The sequence below is a fragment of the Trachemys scripta genome, chromosome 1, assembly GCF_013100865.1.
Source record: "Trachemys scripta elegans isolate TJP31775 chromosome 1, CAS_Tse_1.0, whole genome shotgun sequence".
Classification (NCBI taxonomy): domain Eukaryota; kingdom Metazoa; phylum Chordata; order Testudines; family Emydidae; genus Trachemys; species Trachemys scripta.
In genome coordinates, this window is record NC_048298.1 from 209961409 (window position 1) to 209977218 (window position 15810).

Consider the following 15810-nt stretch of genomic DNA (forward strand, 5'->3'; position numbering starts at 1 on the left):
CTGTGTCGTGAGTTTATATGAACCTGAAGTAGATATCCACTTTTCCATTAACAGAGGTGGTTGCCTTGTTGACCCTTTTAGCTGGGTCAGAGTCTAGAGTGCCTCTCAGCCATGGAAGCACTTATGGGCTAATAATAAATCCTTTTGTGACATCTAAACATAATTTGCATAAGTATTGCTTTATACAAAATAAAAACTAACTTTGGTAGAATATATGAAATTATTTTTGCCTCAGATAGAAATTAGCAGGACTGTAAATATGTGATAATTTCAATGAGGGAGATTTCCAATCTCAATTAATCATGTTGCAAAATCCTACAGTGCAAGGAGAGTATGTTAGAACCTGCCTTAAAATTAATTCCAAGTGAGTGAGACTTGGTAGTCAATGTAACATAATGGGTTTGAAGTTACTAAATCATTAGCGCCTTTAATTTCAAACTGTTGCATGGGGTTTTAGCTAAGAAACTCATGTTTAAATTAAGGGGAGGGGTTGTCATGGCAAAATCTCCAAATGCTTTAGAAACTGGCTTTTTCTTTTCTGGAAGAAAAAAAAAAACCCCAAAGCCCACATAATATGCGTGTCATACAAATAAAGCAAAATTTGAATTTAGCTCCTCCAAACAATGATTCACACAGGGTTTGTTGGTGATTAGGGCTAAGGCTAAGCTTGCCGACAGTGTCCCAGCATTCATCCACCCCACAGATAGTATGTAGTAAATAGTGTTTGTGGTACTACAGTGTACCAAGGAGCTCCTGCGAGGTCTTTATCTTTTTTGCATGCTGGATGCTCGTGATTCTGCAGTCTACTGGACCTGGCTGCCACCAAGGGAAAAAACACAGACAAACCCAAGCCTGTGTGGGCACCAATGAGAATTCATTTTGACCATAGATAGTATACATTAATGCACATATTTATGTAAACTTCTGTTCTGTAAGTTCTATATAAAAATTACCATCAACTGTAGAGCAGCCACTACAATTTGGATCACCAATTCACACAAAATGGTTCCTAGATGTATCTCACAGTCACCGTTTTCAATCTCGTACTCTACACCACATATTTATACACACTAGTGCAGAAATACTTACAAAATAAATTATGAAAACCACCCAGCCCTGTATTATTGTCCAAAGACATGAATGTATAACCATTTAAATGTGGTCAGACTGAAGTCCAACATTGGTTATTTGGGATACTGGTGGAGATACATGGACTGTGAATGGTGGAAGGGAGGTAGCTAAGGAAAACTGATAGAATGTAAGATCTATCTACCTAACCAGCTTCCATACTCTGGAGGATTGATTTTATAAAGGTTGTTTAGGTTATAGTAAGTGTCCAAGTGCAGTACTGTAGCACTGTCACTTTGAATAAGGAGCCCTGTTGAATACACATTTTGAAGTTGCAGTTTAACCATAGACTGTAAAAGGAAAAGCACAGTAGCACATAACCATAGCTGAAATCTGTCATAATACAAAGGGCTTCAAAACAATTTACATATCAGTAGAGGAGGATGACAGAACAGAATGGACAAATGTTTTAAACTTGGGTGCTTAAAATTAGGCACATAGATCCTTATTAGGCATCTACATAAAATTAGCTTTTACATAAAAGTAGCCTGATTTTCAGAGGTTCTGAACGCACACACCTTCAACTGGAGCAGGCTGAGTAAAGCTTGCATACTCTTTATCATAGTCCTTCAGTCTTAAAGGGGTTTCTCTTGCAATTACAGAAGCTATCCTGTAAGTAAACCAACATATAAATGGTTCAGAGTCATTACTGTGCTGCCTGAGGGAGGCAGTTTCTAGCACCTCCTTGCTGCAGGAGGAGGGTTACCCTTTTAGTTTATAAACACACATTTCCCCAGAAGAATCCTGTTTACATTCCTAGGCAAACTGCATTTAAAGAAAAGCCCCCTTTTGGCCTATATCCAAGCACTCTTTTTTACCAGTCTTCTCGTTGGTTCATACAGAACACCTGTCCCTTCCCTATTGATGGACTGCCAGCAATGGCACAATGCTAGCACATCTGTGCCTGGACTAAATCCACTTTAGCACTGCAACTTCTAACTGGGACTTCTTGTCCTCTGGTTTTCTAAAGAAAGTGAATAGTGGGTTCACATGAGGAGGAAGGAAGTGTTGGGAGCTGCTAAAAAGTGACCTTATATTGTAGTCTTATATTGTAAACAGTACCTATGTTTCCTTCACCTTGGCAGGTGGTATCAGATATCTGGTGTTCCAAATACAAGTTTCCTTTGCTTACATACTAACAGATCTTGTGCTCCTTTTATTTTCTCTTTCAAGTCTTGATCGCCTTGTGTACTTGATAAATTTTATCTTGTCTCTTTTGCTCACTGTAAGCTCCAGTTTCAGAATTGAGACTTTTGTCTTCTTTTTTTTGCCCTCCTAGAAAAATGTCTGTTTTCTCGAGATGGTTCCCTTTTATAATTTTTTTTGCAGCTGGGTGTGTCTCGTTTCTGATTACATGAGGACTGTCCTTACTCCCATTTCCCCTGGACATTGCTGAAGTCAAGAAAGGGATCATTGTTTAGTGTCTGCCAGAATGTATGCTTACAATTACTGGCAAAATTCGTAGGCATCCTGGGGAATGCTAGGTGTCCAATTATTCTGGCATATGCTGTTTCTTGCACGTGCTATTTCTCTGACACTAAATGTTTTTTCCTGTTTACTCTTTAAGATAAATGCCTTAAAAATCCCAGGTCATATTGACATTTTATTTGATATCCCACGTGATCTTTTTTCTTTGTCTTATAGGGTATGTCTGCACAATAGCTGGGAGGTATAATTCTCAACTTGGGTAGACATAAATGCACTAGATGTGCTCAATCTCAGTGGGCTAAGAATAGCAGTGCAGCCATTGAGGCTAGCGCTAGCAGCCCGAGTACATGCCCGGGGGTTAGGTGGTATTTACTGTTTTTTTTTAATCCAAGCTTCTCCTGTACTATAGAAGAACTTTGCTAGCAAATTATTTTATTTCGTCTAATAATACTTTACTGTGGTCCAGTGATTAGGCTACTGGACTGGAGAGTCTGAGAATGTAGATTGCAAATTGGCTTCTTCCACTGGCCTGCTTTGTGACCTTGGGCCCATCCCTTCTTTTCTGTCTCCATTTTCCCATCTGTTAAATGGAGATGCTACTTTCCTCTCTAAATTGATTTGAGATTTATGGATAAAAAGCTCTTTATATGAAAGCATATGAATCAGCCATGTCCTTTATCTTAGGTTTTATTGCTTTGTTAATTTTGCTAGGAGTGTATTTAAAAATCTGTTCACCTTAAAATAATGTGAGACACAAATTCCTTAGGCCTTGGCTACACTTACCCGCTAGTTCGACGGCTGGAAATCGAACTTCTGGGTTCGACTTATCGCGTCTAGTCTGGACGCGATAAGTCGAACCCGGAAGTGCTCGCCGTCGACTGCGGTACTCCAGCTCGCCGAGAGGAGTACCGCGGAGTCGACGGGGGAGCCTGCCTGCCGCGTGTGGACCAAGGTAAGTTCGAACTAATTCGAACTAAGGTACTTCGAACTTCAGCTACGTTATTCACGTAGCTGAAATTGCGTACCTTAGTTCGAATTAGGGGGGTAGTGTAGACCAAGCCTTAGTGTATTACAAAAAACTCCTCCAGTTTTTCTTTTTAAAGGGAGAAAAAGTTAAACCTCTTCTTTACTTTTCACTGTACTGTTTAAGTTTTATGTTTCTCTCAGCCTGGATGATGAAAAGAGTAGTCAAAAATTTTTGTTTTACCACATAGTTTCTAAAAGTCATTTTATCACATGCTCAGGTTCTTATGCTGCACAAGCATAATACTGCAATGTGTTGGTTACAAACGCTGCAGGGGGAAATATACTTTTGTTTTATAAAAGGTTTCCATTGGAAGCTTTAAAAGAAATTAATTAAAACAGTTCTGTTGGTCTTTAGCTTTTGTTAAAGCTTATTTTTACAAAAGTTAAATTTTGGTTCAAACTCTTCCTGACAATACTTCTTAAAGCTCTTAATTAAACACTCCTGTTCTTATCGAACACAAATTCCTCTTTTTCCCCCCCTTATCTTGTATTTTCATGGTGGACTGCAAGGTGATATCCTAGATGATGTACACCCATTCTCCAAACTTAGCTTTCTTTTTGATGAAGTCTCCCCATCCTTTCTGCTCAGCGACAGAGAAGGACCTTCTTGCATATAAGATAGAGAATGGAAAAATTAGAGAGGCTGTCTGAAGATTTGCCTAATGTGTGAAAAATCTTGTGTGGCGATTAGCTGCATAAGTCTGATTGGCAGGTTGTGGGGATTGGGGGACGCCATCTGTTCTGGATTAATGAGCATGATACATAACAAATCTGTTCATGAAAATGAGTAAACTTAAAGAATTAGAAGCATCAAAGATGAAATTTAACTGGGGTATATGAAGTGAGAAAATAGGAAAAGGATTTCCACGACTATAGGGGATAACTAAAACCTTGACCTAAAAAATATACATCCGATAAAGTGTGTGTAATCATCAGGAATATTAGCTAGAGCTAAATAGTGCCATTGTTCTATGCACAAACCTTTCATCTCTGGAGAGCTCCATTCAGAACTAAATTAGGTCATAAATATTTTGGCAATTTCAGATTAATACCAAAAGGATATCACATTAGAAAACCACCACAAAATATAGCATAATTCAATATACTGAATAGTAGTCTCTGCTGAAGTAGACATGCCCAGGAGTAGGACAGTTACTGCACCTCAGGAATGAGGCGGGTAAAAATGCATGCCTATATTTTAAATCACTCACTGAGCATGTAATTCTCGCAAAGTTTGTTTTATTTAAAGTCATCAGTTAGCCAAGGATCAGCCGAATTTACTAAGCCAGACGTTGTTATACAAACCAAAAAGAGAAATCTGTTCAAAGATGTAAATGTAGTGCTGAAAAATGAAGGCATTCTGACTGCAACCCACAATGCTAAAATAAGAGGGAAAGTTGGGAGGAAGGAAAATAAACTGATCACAAAGAGATAAGAGGAAAGGAATAGGGGAGGAAAATAGAGTGGAAGAGTTGTTCAGTTGTCTGTTTTTAGATCATGGACACAGTAAATCAGTGAATTGTGGTTAAAAACAAAAATAAAAGAAAGGGGGACCAGATCTGTCTCTGGTCCAACAATGGAAAAATTACTATCCAAGGTACCATGCCATTTAACTAGTTCCTCTGAGATGAAATAAGGTAAATAAGCTGAATAGAAAATGTTCACAGTCTTCTTTCCTTTTAATATTAATTTGTTTTCCCTCATTTAATCCCTTCCTGCTACACACACATTACCACTTCTAGAAAAATGCAACAGAGATAAACAGATGCAAAGTAATTAGTAATACTGAGCAAGATTTTTTTTTCAAGTTTTTCATAGCGTGGACTATGTCTTATTGAACAGAGAGACTGTTCTGCAGACACTGTTTCTCTCACTTGCGCTCATCTCACATCTCTATGGCAACTAAAGCAATTGCTTACCTGGAAAAGCAATAGTAAGCCGATGCAACCTTAATTTGGCCCCCTCATGTGTCTGCATTATAATACAGTCTTTAATTACGATGATCACCTGCTATTTTTTCCACAGGACCCCTGCTTCATTCATTGCGCAGTTTGGACAGTGCTTACTGAATGAGCTGCTATTCTATATATTTTTATCTTCATAGTTCCATGTGTGGCCCCACGCCTTATTTACTGCACACTATTCAAACCCTGCTCTGAATACAGAATTACTCACTTCCTCATGAGCTTTTTTTATAGTGGTTATTGCTATAGTATCTGAGTGCTTCACAAACAATTAATTTATCTTCATAGTACCTCTGTGAGGTGAGGGGGTGGTATTATCTCCAATTTACAGATGAGGAAATGAGGCAGAGAGATTAAAGGCCAAAAGTTTCCACTAATTTTGGGTGCCCAATTTGAGAAACCTAGAACCTGATTTTCCCCAGTATTTAGCATAATATAGCACTATATGTTCAAAGCACACCTCCCAGTGACTTCATTTAAAGCTGTGAGTGCTCAGCTCTTCTGTAAATCAGCCCCCAGAGTTCTCATGTTTGGCACCCAGAAAATGAGGAACACCCTATTAGTGGCCAGCTGTGAACATTTTAGTTTAAATGATTTGCCCGGTATCACATGGAAACTCTGTGGCTGATGCAAAGACAAAACCTTAATCATAAGACCATCCTCTCTCTTCCTGCAGTCCCTTGTCTCATTGATTACACACCTCCAACTTCTGTGACAAATGAGGCAGGGTCCTACAGATAGCAGCTTAATACACTACATGACATCAATTCATTCCCTGAGGACCATGCATTCTGTGAAAAAATTAGTATGTGGTAGTATGAAGGCTGAAAGAATTGGGTTTGTTTAGTTTGGAAAAGAGAAGACTGAGAGGGGACATGATAGCAGTTTTCAGGTATTTAAAAGGGTGTCATAAGGAGGAGGGAGAAAACTTGTTCACCTTAGCCTCTAAGGATAGAACAAGAAGCAATGGGTTTAAACTGCAGCAAGGGAGGTCTAGGTTGGACATTAGAAAAAAGTTCCTAACTGTCAGGGTGGTTAAACACTGGAATAAATTGCCTAGGGAGGTTGTAGAATCTCCATCTCTGGAGATATTTAAGAGTAGGTTAGATAAATGTCTATCAGGGATGGTCTAGACAGTATTTGGTCCTGCCATGTGGGCAGGGGACTGGACTCGATGACCTCTCGAGGTCCCTTCCAGTCCTAGAATCTATGAATCTATGTAATTAAAGACCTTAATGTTCTATTAATGTAGTTTATTTAAATGTAATTTCCTACTTTAAAAAAACTCTATCATGTGGAATCATACTGACTCTCAACTTGTGTCATCAACAGGGTTCGGACCTATATATCGACCTGATAGGCCTCTCCCACTTAAGTTAACAGAGTAACTGCTAGCAGAAGTAGACTATTTTTTATGTGGACCAGGCACTAGACAGGGATGAGACACTTTGCCAGTGGTCTTCACAGCCCTGTATTGGATTATTCTCACTGCAGACAGAATCTTCAGAGAATTTACCTCCAAACTCTAACAGCTGTCTACTGAGCATGTGTGAACTGTGAATTTTCAGAGGTTTTAATGTGGGCAAATGTGGTTGAATATTCATAGGGTCAGCAAAAGGCATATACACCTCTACCCCGATATAACGCTGTCCTCGGGAGCCAAAAAATCTTACCACGTTATATGTGAAACCGCATTATATTGAACTTGCTTTGATCCGCCGGAGTGCGCAGCCCCGCCCCCCCCCCGGAGCACTGCTTTACCGCGTTATATCCGATTCGTGTTATATAGGGTCGCGTTATATCGGGGTAGAGGTGTATCTCCCTGGCACTAGGTCAACCCCTTGCCAAATGTCAAGCCCTTACTCCAAAACATGGGGGTGATAGAGGTTCTCAATCCAATGGCTGTAATAAATTTTTCAATATGAGCAAAACAACATATTTCTCCAATGTCATTTTTTTAATGACTGAACCATTTTAGCTGAAACTTTCAAATAAAATTCAGCTTGAGGCAGATACCCAGCATGGAAAATTTCAGTCTGAACCATTTCATTTGGCAAAGCTATAAGCAGCTGAACAACAGTGTCTGCCATCTCTGGTTATAATAATAATAATAATAATAATAAAGAGAATTAATCATAAATAATAATGAAAAACCTTAAGTGATCATGTTTTTTTTCTATTTCACTATTATGGTTCCTTACTAAGATACCTAATTCTCTTTTTTTATTTAGAATTAGCCTGTGCCTCCAGCCTGTCATCTAATAATGTCATATCTCAATGTTTTTGTTGTCACCACCCTAATAGAATTTTTTTGTTATACACACTAATTTGTGCTATTCACAGAATGCTGCAGACGATGGTGATGCCTTAAAGAAGTTTCTGGATAGATGTAAACATACTGCTAATCAATGATTGGTGGTAATAAAGAATGAATCGTCATATAATGGTTCAAATGGACTTGTGATCAAATGTAATCATTGTAAAAGTTATTAGTGTGTCAAGGTCTCTTGGAAGAGGTTTTAGATTTCAGAGCCTTAGCATTAAAATAAAGGAGTCTTATTAATGCTTAGAATGCATTCTAAAATGTATTTGTTTAATAAAATCATTTTATTTTACTAAAATGAAATCAGAGAGAAGTAATATCATACCTGCCAAAAGGCCTTATTGGTTTAATGAATTAAATGGTAACATTTCGCTTTAAGCCCAGCCAATCTTGATTAAGCACTTACATTTATTGTTCTTTCCTCCTTATTCCACATCACAACATGATGATTATTGTAGCTTTCATTTAGGAGAGTGTTTTGCCTACCTGAAACTCTAGAAAATTGTCCTGCTGTAGTGAAAAGGCAGAAGGTTATGGCAAACTGCCTTTCAACCCATAAATCTGTACATCATATGTGCACATTTAATTTTTGACATTTTATTTTAATGTATTGTAGGATTGCATTGATGCCGGCTGGTGGGAAGGAGAACTCAATGGCAGGCGTGGAGTGTTTCCAGATAACTTTGTCAAGCTTCTTCCCTCTGATTTTGAAAAAGAGGTAAGTGTAATTATTTCCCTCTGGTTTGCTTTATCATATAGGATAAAATTTGAGATGAAATTCTGCTCTGGATTTTTATGATTCATACAATACAAGTTACACTTGCAAAAAATTTTTAAAAAATGGTAAGGGAAAGTAGCATTGCTGGATAACAGCAGCAGCATCTATGATTGGATTGTTAATAGCTTGAGGCCATATTGTGTAATTTCTTGGAAGGTATTTTGCTGGCCCATAAAACCAGTCACCCAACCTCTACTACCTTGTTTTTAAAGCCCTCTGTGCCACATTCTCAGTTTATCTGAGACAGAATGACTGGAGATCATGGTGTAATTTGCTCAGTTTTTATGGTGTAATGATGATCAGAATCATTAACATGTCTACAGTGTGTGTGATACAGTATGAAACATTAGTCTACCAACTGCTTTTAGACAGATGTCATTTTCTCTTGCCAGCAGCCATAATTTAAAACACTCTTCCAGAAAGAAAAGGGTGAAATTCTAGCATGTGTTTGAAAGGAGAAAGCTCAGCTTGTTTAATGACATATTCACTTGAGCTTTGTCAGAATTCATTAATTTTTTTTTAAACTGTGGGAAAAATTCTTTTGCCTATTTTAAAATAGGCAAAGTTATTTATTTCCCTAACACCATTTAGAAATCCTAACACACTTTCTGAGAGAACTTGGTAGATTCCTCCTCTCTAATGAGATTACCCCATTTTTAGGAAACTCCTCTGTCATCAGGGTGATACTGTGAGCTTCTAATCAGGCTCTTCATTTATAGTTCAGAGTGATTATTATGTAAGCCATCAATGATAAAATCAAGACTCAGAGACACTCTCTCTCAAGGACTGACGGTAAAATTGGATGCCAGATTAAATAACTTGGAAACCTTGATAAAGAAATCACAAAACAACTCTCAGAAGCTAGCATAACTATTGAAGATGAAGGTGGAATTTATGGCTCTTGTGAGAGCAACAAAAGCGCTTTCATGGAGTAAAATGACATTCCACATCAGAGTGGATAGCCTGGAAAAGAACAGGAGGCCTGGTAATGAAAAGAAAGTGATTTCTAGAAGAGGCAGAGACCCTTGGAAAAAAAATATGCAAGGGAGTGGGTAAAGGGGTATGGGGAAGGCGGGGGGAAGAGGGAGTGGGAAAGTGGGGAAGGAGTGGGGAAAGGAATATGGGGAAGGGGGTGGGGTGGGGGGAGAGGCAGTGGGGATGGGAGGTGGGGTGGGGGGAAGAGAATGGGAATGGGGAGAGGAGGAGCACGGGGCAAGGACACAGGGCGAGGCAACTGGGGAGGGGGGTCCAAAAGTTATTTGTGCCCAGGGCCCCAGTAAATCTTAATCCGCCTCTGTTGGCGCAGACTTCCAAGCTTGAGCTCTTCTGTCTTGTCCCTTTCAACCAGTCCCTGTGCCACTCCTATTTCTTTCCCATCCTTGTCTCCTGCCTTAGTTCCAGACCCCTTTGCTGATACATTTGCAGTACGAATCTCCACTGCTCAGGCTTCTCATCCCAGTCTCAGACTCCTTGCCCAGCAAGTCCTGGTCTCCCCTCCTGGCTCAGAGCCAAGTCCCAGTCTGCTCCCTGCCCTAACTTGCAGTCCCACTCTCCTTTCCGGCCAGTCCCCATTTCCTCTTCTCAGCTATTTGTCTGATCTGTTTCCTCCCATCAGCCCCCTGACACTAGCCCCTAGTCACAGGCTCCATCCTCAAGCTCTTCAGCCAGTCTTGGACTCAGCCCACCCCTCCTCCATTCTTTGTTCTGGTCTCTTTGCCTATCCAATTCCGCTTTTTGCTCTCCCCCATTTTTTCATCCAATCTGTGTCATCCCCCGTCCCGCAACCAACTTACTCCAAGTCCCTCCAGTTCCCACTCCCAGTCTCCTGGCCCAACCAATCCCAGCTCCCAATTGCCTCCATTTAACCAATCACAGTCTGCCCCTGCTGCCACTGGCTCCCAGTGGGTTCTTGTGTAGACAGTCCCAATCTCCCCCTTCCACCTCCCAATCAAAGTTTCTCTCCCTTCCCCTCTAGTCCCAGTCTTACCAGACTCTGTGTCCCAATGTACTTCTTTCTCTCCCTGCTTTTATTTCCACTGTATTAGAATCAGATGGCTTCCTCTTCCACGCTGCTTGGGCATCAGCTTGGGGGGAAGGGGGGAGGGAGGAGGAGGAGGAGAGTCCAGCAGTGAAAGCGCAGGAGATGCAGGCTCCCTGCTCTCGGCTCCAGTGTCCAGCCTCACCCTGGCCCAGAACAGCCACTACAGGGAAAGGCTTTGAACCCCCTTAGCCTTGGGTTGGAACATGCTCAGTCACTCTGTGGGGATGGTGCATCTGCTGTCCGGTCACATGTGAGAGGTGTGAGGCGATAGACCATACTCAGTGAGAATGGGATCTTCTGAGATTGTAGATATTTAGCCCTAGTAAATCTTTACTGAGCACATGTGAACTGTAATTTCAAAGGCTTGTAACTTGGCTAAATTTGGGGGGGAAATTGTTGAACTTTCCCCCCAAAAATTCAGCCTGAGGCAGACACCCAGCAAGGACAGTTTCAGCCAAAAGGATTACATTTTTGGAAAGTTATAAGCCTCTGAAAACACAGGCTTATAATGAGTAGTATCAGGCAAACTTAGTAAGCAGTGCTACCAGCCCCACCTATAATAAAGGGTGTCCTGATCATTGTTCCTCAGTCAAGAAGATAGTGGCTTTTATGTGGGGCCATTAGGTTGCAAGTGATTAAGCGGAACAATAGAGTCATCCTGAGGAATGAGGAATACGAGAGAGAGAGTGTGTGTGTGTGTGTGTGTGTGTGTGTGTGTTTTATATCTATCTATCCATCCATCCAGGGGCGGCTCTATGTATTTTGCCGCCCCAAGCACGGCAGTCAGGCGGCTTTCGGCGGCGGATTCGGCGGCATGCCTGCAGGAAGTCCCTGGTCCCATGGATTCGGCGGCATGCCTGCAGGAGGTCCGCTGGTTCTGCGCCTTCGGTGTACCCGCTGCCAAATTGCTGCAGGACCGGCGGACCTCCCACAGGCATGCTGCCAAAGGCAGCCTGACTGCCGCCTTCATGGTGACTGGCAGGCCGCCCCCCGCGGCTTGTCGCCCCAGGCACGCGATTGGTGTGCTGGTGCCTGGAACCGCCCCTCTATCTATCTCTCTATCTATCACCTCTCTAATAAAAACATATATATATATATATATATATATATATATACACACACACACACATTTTTTATTAGAAGAGTTTTAACTCAATAGCTTTGACCTTTTATTCTAAGTGTGGGAGTTAAATTAGTGTGTCATATGCCCTGTTTGATTTTGCATTTACTCCAAGGCATTTACAGCATCTGTCAGTATGGTGTGCGCGCGCACACATGCACAAAAGGAAAAACCACCCGCAGCTAATCTACATAATAGAGAAGAAAAACAGATCTGGAACCATTTCAGTGATCGTATTTGTGAAACATGTAAAGTGTTGCAGTCCTGTTAGGAAGGATGGTGATAGCAGAGAAAATAAAAGTAAATGATGAATAATAGGCTGTTGATGTGAATAATTAGCTTCATTTCATCAGACATGGGAAGCCTTAATAACTGTGCTTGAAGATGTTCTTCACAAATGGGATAACAACCATATATTGGCAAATGACAAAATGTAACCTCTAGAGTATTTCCTGTGTTCTGCATTTATGCTTCAACTTACTGTAAGAAACATATTTCAGCTCCTGCATTGCCTATACACATTTTTCAAAATGGCTTTGGATATTTACAAGATTATGTCTTAATTGCAAAGGCTACTTCAGTGTACAAAAGGCCATTGTTTTCAGTGATTGTAAGCCACTTAATGCTGAGCTTTTATCTAAAAGACATTTCAAGTATAAAAATAGTAAAAGTGGCATATTATTTCTCAATTACATTTTCTTTCTTGAAAATCTTTTAATTGAATTTAGTACTTGTGAAATGTGTGATTGACAGGCCTGGAATCTGAAGACATGTAATTTTCATTGTAAAGTAGTATCTGATTACATCAAATCTTTCTATGAGTTCAGGTGTTTACAAGCAATCTCTTTTCTGCTTTTCCTTGATTTTAGAGACCTAAGAAACCACCACCTCCATCAGCTCCTGTCATCAAACAAGGGTCAGGTAAGGTGTTGTTGTAAGGTGTTGTTGCTCTTATATAATATACATCAGTGAAACACATTCCATACAGAACACGTGTATTTTCAAATTTGTATGGATGCCATCAGTATCAAAGCCAATATACAGGAAGAGTCTTTATCACTAACAGTAGATTGGATACAAGATGCAAAAGATTACACAACCATGAAAGATTATGATCTGCTTTCTGAATAGATTGTGAGTGAACTGAAAGAGGACACATGCCAATTCTTATTTGAAAATAATACTGTGACGTTGTGCAGTCTATATGGTTTTATAAAAACTTGATAATAAGTCAATATAATGTAACTGAGCTGGTTTTAGAGAAAATACGGTAATAAGTGAATGTAACGTAACTGGGATATGCTTCATGCAAAAGGTCTCTTGTAAGGTATCATTACAAAGCTTATAATCTACTGAGTATGATCATCTGATTTGTATAAATGTACCACTCTTGTATCTAAAACTAGAAATATAAAATGTAACTCTGAGGGCCTATTGTAATTGTGTAAAGTGTGGACCATTAATGATGGTTTGGAATCTTGATGACTCCCATTGTCTGCAGATGGCTGTATTTACCTGTGAGTCTTCCTGTATATGTGTGTGCTGGCAAGTAGTAATGAAGTCTTGCAGTGACATGTGATCATGTCACCTGAACTGGAATCCATCTTTAACCTGGTGCTTTTCCAGTGAGGGGGGGTGGAAACCCAGAGAGACAAAGAGTTCCCGCCTTATGCAAAAGATATATAAAGGGGGGAAGAGAGGAGAGAGGGGGAGAAGCCATCATGAAGAATCCCCTAGCTATCACCTGAGCTGCAACAAGAGCTGCACCAGGGGAAAGAATTGTGCCCAGGCCTGGAAGGTGTCCAGCCTGAGAAAAACTTACTGAAGCATCTCTGAGGGTGAGATTATCTGTATTCAGTTTGATTAGGCATAGATTTGCGCATTTTATTTTATTTTGCTTGTGACTTACTTTGTTCTGTCTGTTACTACTTTGAACCACTTAAATCCTACTGTCTGTATTTAATAAAATCGCTTTCTATTTAGTAATTCACTCAGAGTATGTATTAATACCTGGGGGAGCAAACAACTGTGCATATCTCTCTATCAGTGTTATAGAGGGCGAACAATTTATGATAAACGGATTTATCTGGGTTTAGACCCCATTGGGAGTTGGGCATCTGAGTGCTAAAGACAAGCACTCTACTGTGAGCTGTTTTCAGGTAAACTTGCAGCTTTGGGACAAGTGATTCGGACCCTGGGTCTGTGTCTGGAGCCAGACGGGAGTGTCTGGTTCAGCAAGACAGGGTGCTGGAGTCCTGAGCTGGCAGGGAAAACAGAAGCAGGGGTAGTCTTTGCACATTGGGTGGCAGCTCCCAAGGGGGTTTCTGTGATCCAACCCGTCACAAATACATTAGAAGATTTATCTTAAATATTATGGTTCATTTCAAACAGTTTATACTAAACATGAAACTTTTGTTCTTGGAATTTAAAACAAATTGTGGTAGTGCATAAAGTTAAGCACATGCATACATTTTTTCAAGGTCAGTGTCATAATGTTAGGGAATATAAACTGTAGTAGGAAAGTTTATTAACCTTTCACCTGTAAGCCCCATCTACACTAGAGATATATGGCCTTTTTCCTGTCCATTTGCAACTTAGGCCCCACTCCTGAAACTGGATCTGCATGCTTGCAGGGGTCCAAATGTGTAGATCCAGTTGCAGGATCAATCCCATAGTTTCAGTTTCTTGTTTATCCATATTTTATAGGTAGGCTTAAGTACACTATTAACTATGGAATCATGCTGAAACTGATTTAGGGGAAAACCTGTGTTGTAAACAAGTTCCCTGGTATGTCTGCATTTTTACAATGGCTAGGTCCAAAACCATACTACTGCAGCTGAACTGGAGTTAACTATAGTTCATGGTAACACAACACAAATATGATTTACCTGCCCAGTGTAGATTAGGCATCACCATGTTGAAACATGTGGATTTAAACATGTTTTTAAAACTCTTATCCCTGCTGTGAAGAATGAGGAAGATATCTGGATTATTTTTATGAATATTATATGTACTTCAGTGCACTTTACCTGCTTGATGACATTCTGTCTGACTATACAAAGGAGGCTGTTAGGGAGAACAAGCAAGAATTACATATTCATATTATTCTCTGGGTAAGCAAACTGTGTTTAAACTATGTTAGAATGAACCATGATCAAACCCAGTTAATCAAAACCAGTTTTACATCTGTAGATAAGATCTTAGGGTAAAATTTTTAGAAGTGACTACGTTTCAGTGGAACATATGCAACTAAGTTTCTTAAAGTGCTTTTGAAAATTTTAGCCTTAAAGACAGAATTCAAGTTGTGTTTAGGTCATAATAACAACTCAGAATGAATGGGATGGTCTCAAAGGCCTTGTGTGCACTAGTGTTTCCCCCCTAAAGTTTCCCAGTTGTTGTCACAGTGGTGCAGGCACTAGTGAGGACAAAGGACTTTAATCACTGTTTTCTATTCCCCACCTCTTGGTTAAAAATCCAATGGCTTCTCTACAATCACACTCCCATCGTTACTTACCACCATTGGGAAATTTTAGGGTAAATAAGCAAGTATAGACATAACCAGTCTAGTCAGGGTTTTCTACCTATTGTTATCTGTTCCAAGTTTATGTTTCAGTTCACCAGTGTATCTGATTGTGAATCAAGGACTATAATTTAAATTTAACTCAATCAAGTTGTTTCTATTTGTTTAATCATGCCAATAGTTCACTTCTTTGTCTTGAGACACTTAAAAAGAGATTTAATTTTCAGATTCTTTGTTATTCAGATGATCTCACTGAGAGCAGTATAACTTTGCCATCTAGTGGTGGTTGCAGTGTTAAAAAAACAACAAAGAGTCTGGTGGCACCTTAAAGACTAACAGATTTATTTGGGCATAAGCTTTCGTGAGTAAAAACCTCACTTCTTCGGATGCATCCGAAGAAGTGAGGTTTTTACTCACGAAAGCTTATGCCCAAATAAATCTGTTAGTCTTTAAGGTGCCACCAGACTCTTTGTTGTTTTTTT

General features: G+C 40.0%; 1 protein-coding gene across 1 annotated transcript in view; it reads left to right on the forward strand.

Moving 5' to 3' along the window:
• The window catches only part of SH3KBP1 (SH3 domain containing kinase binding protein 1), a gene marked incomplete in the record, with an annotated part of 339832 nt that overhangs the window by 274772 nt on the left and 49250 nt on the right, over nt 1-15810 (forward strand). Inside the window, 2 exon segments of the mRNA XM_034755713.1 lie at nt 8486-8587; nt 12678-12729. Coding sequence (XP_034611604.1) covers nt 8486-8587; nt 12678-12729 — 154 coding nt within the window.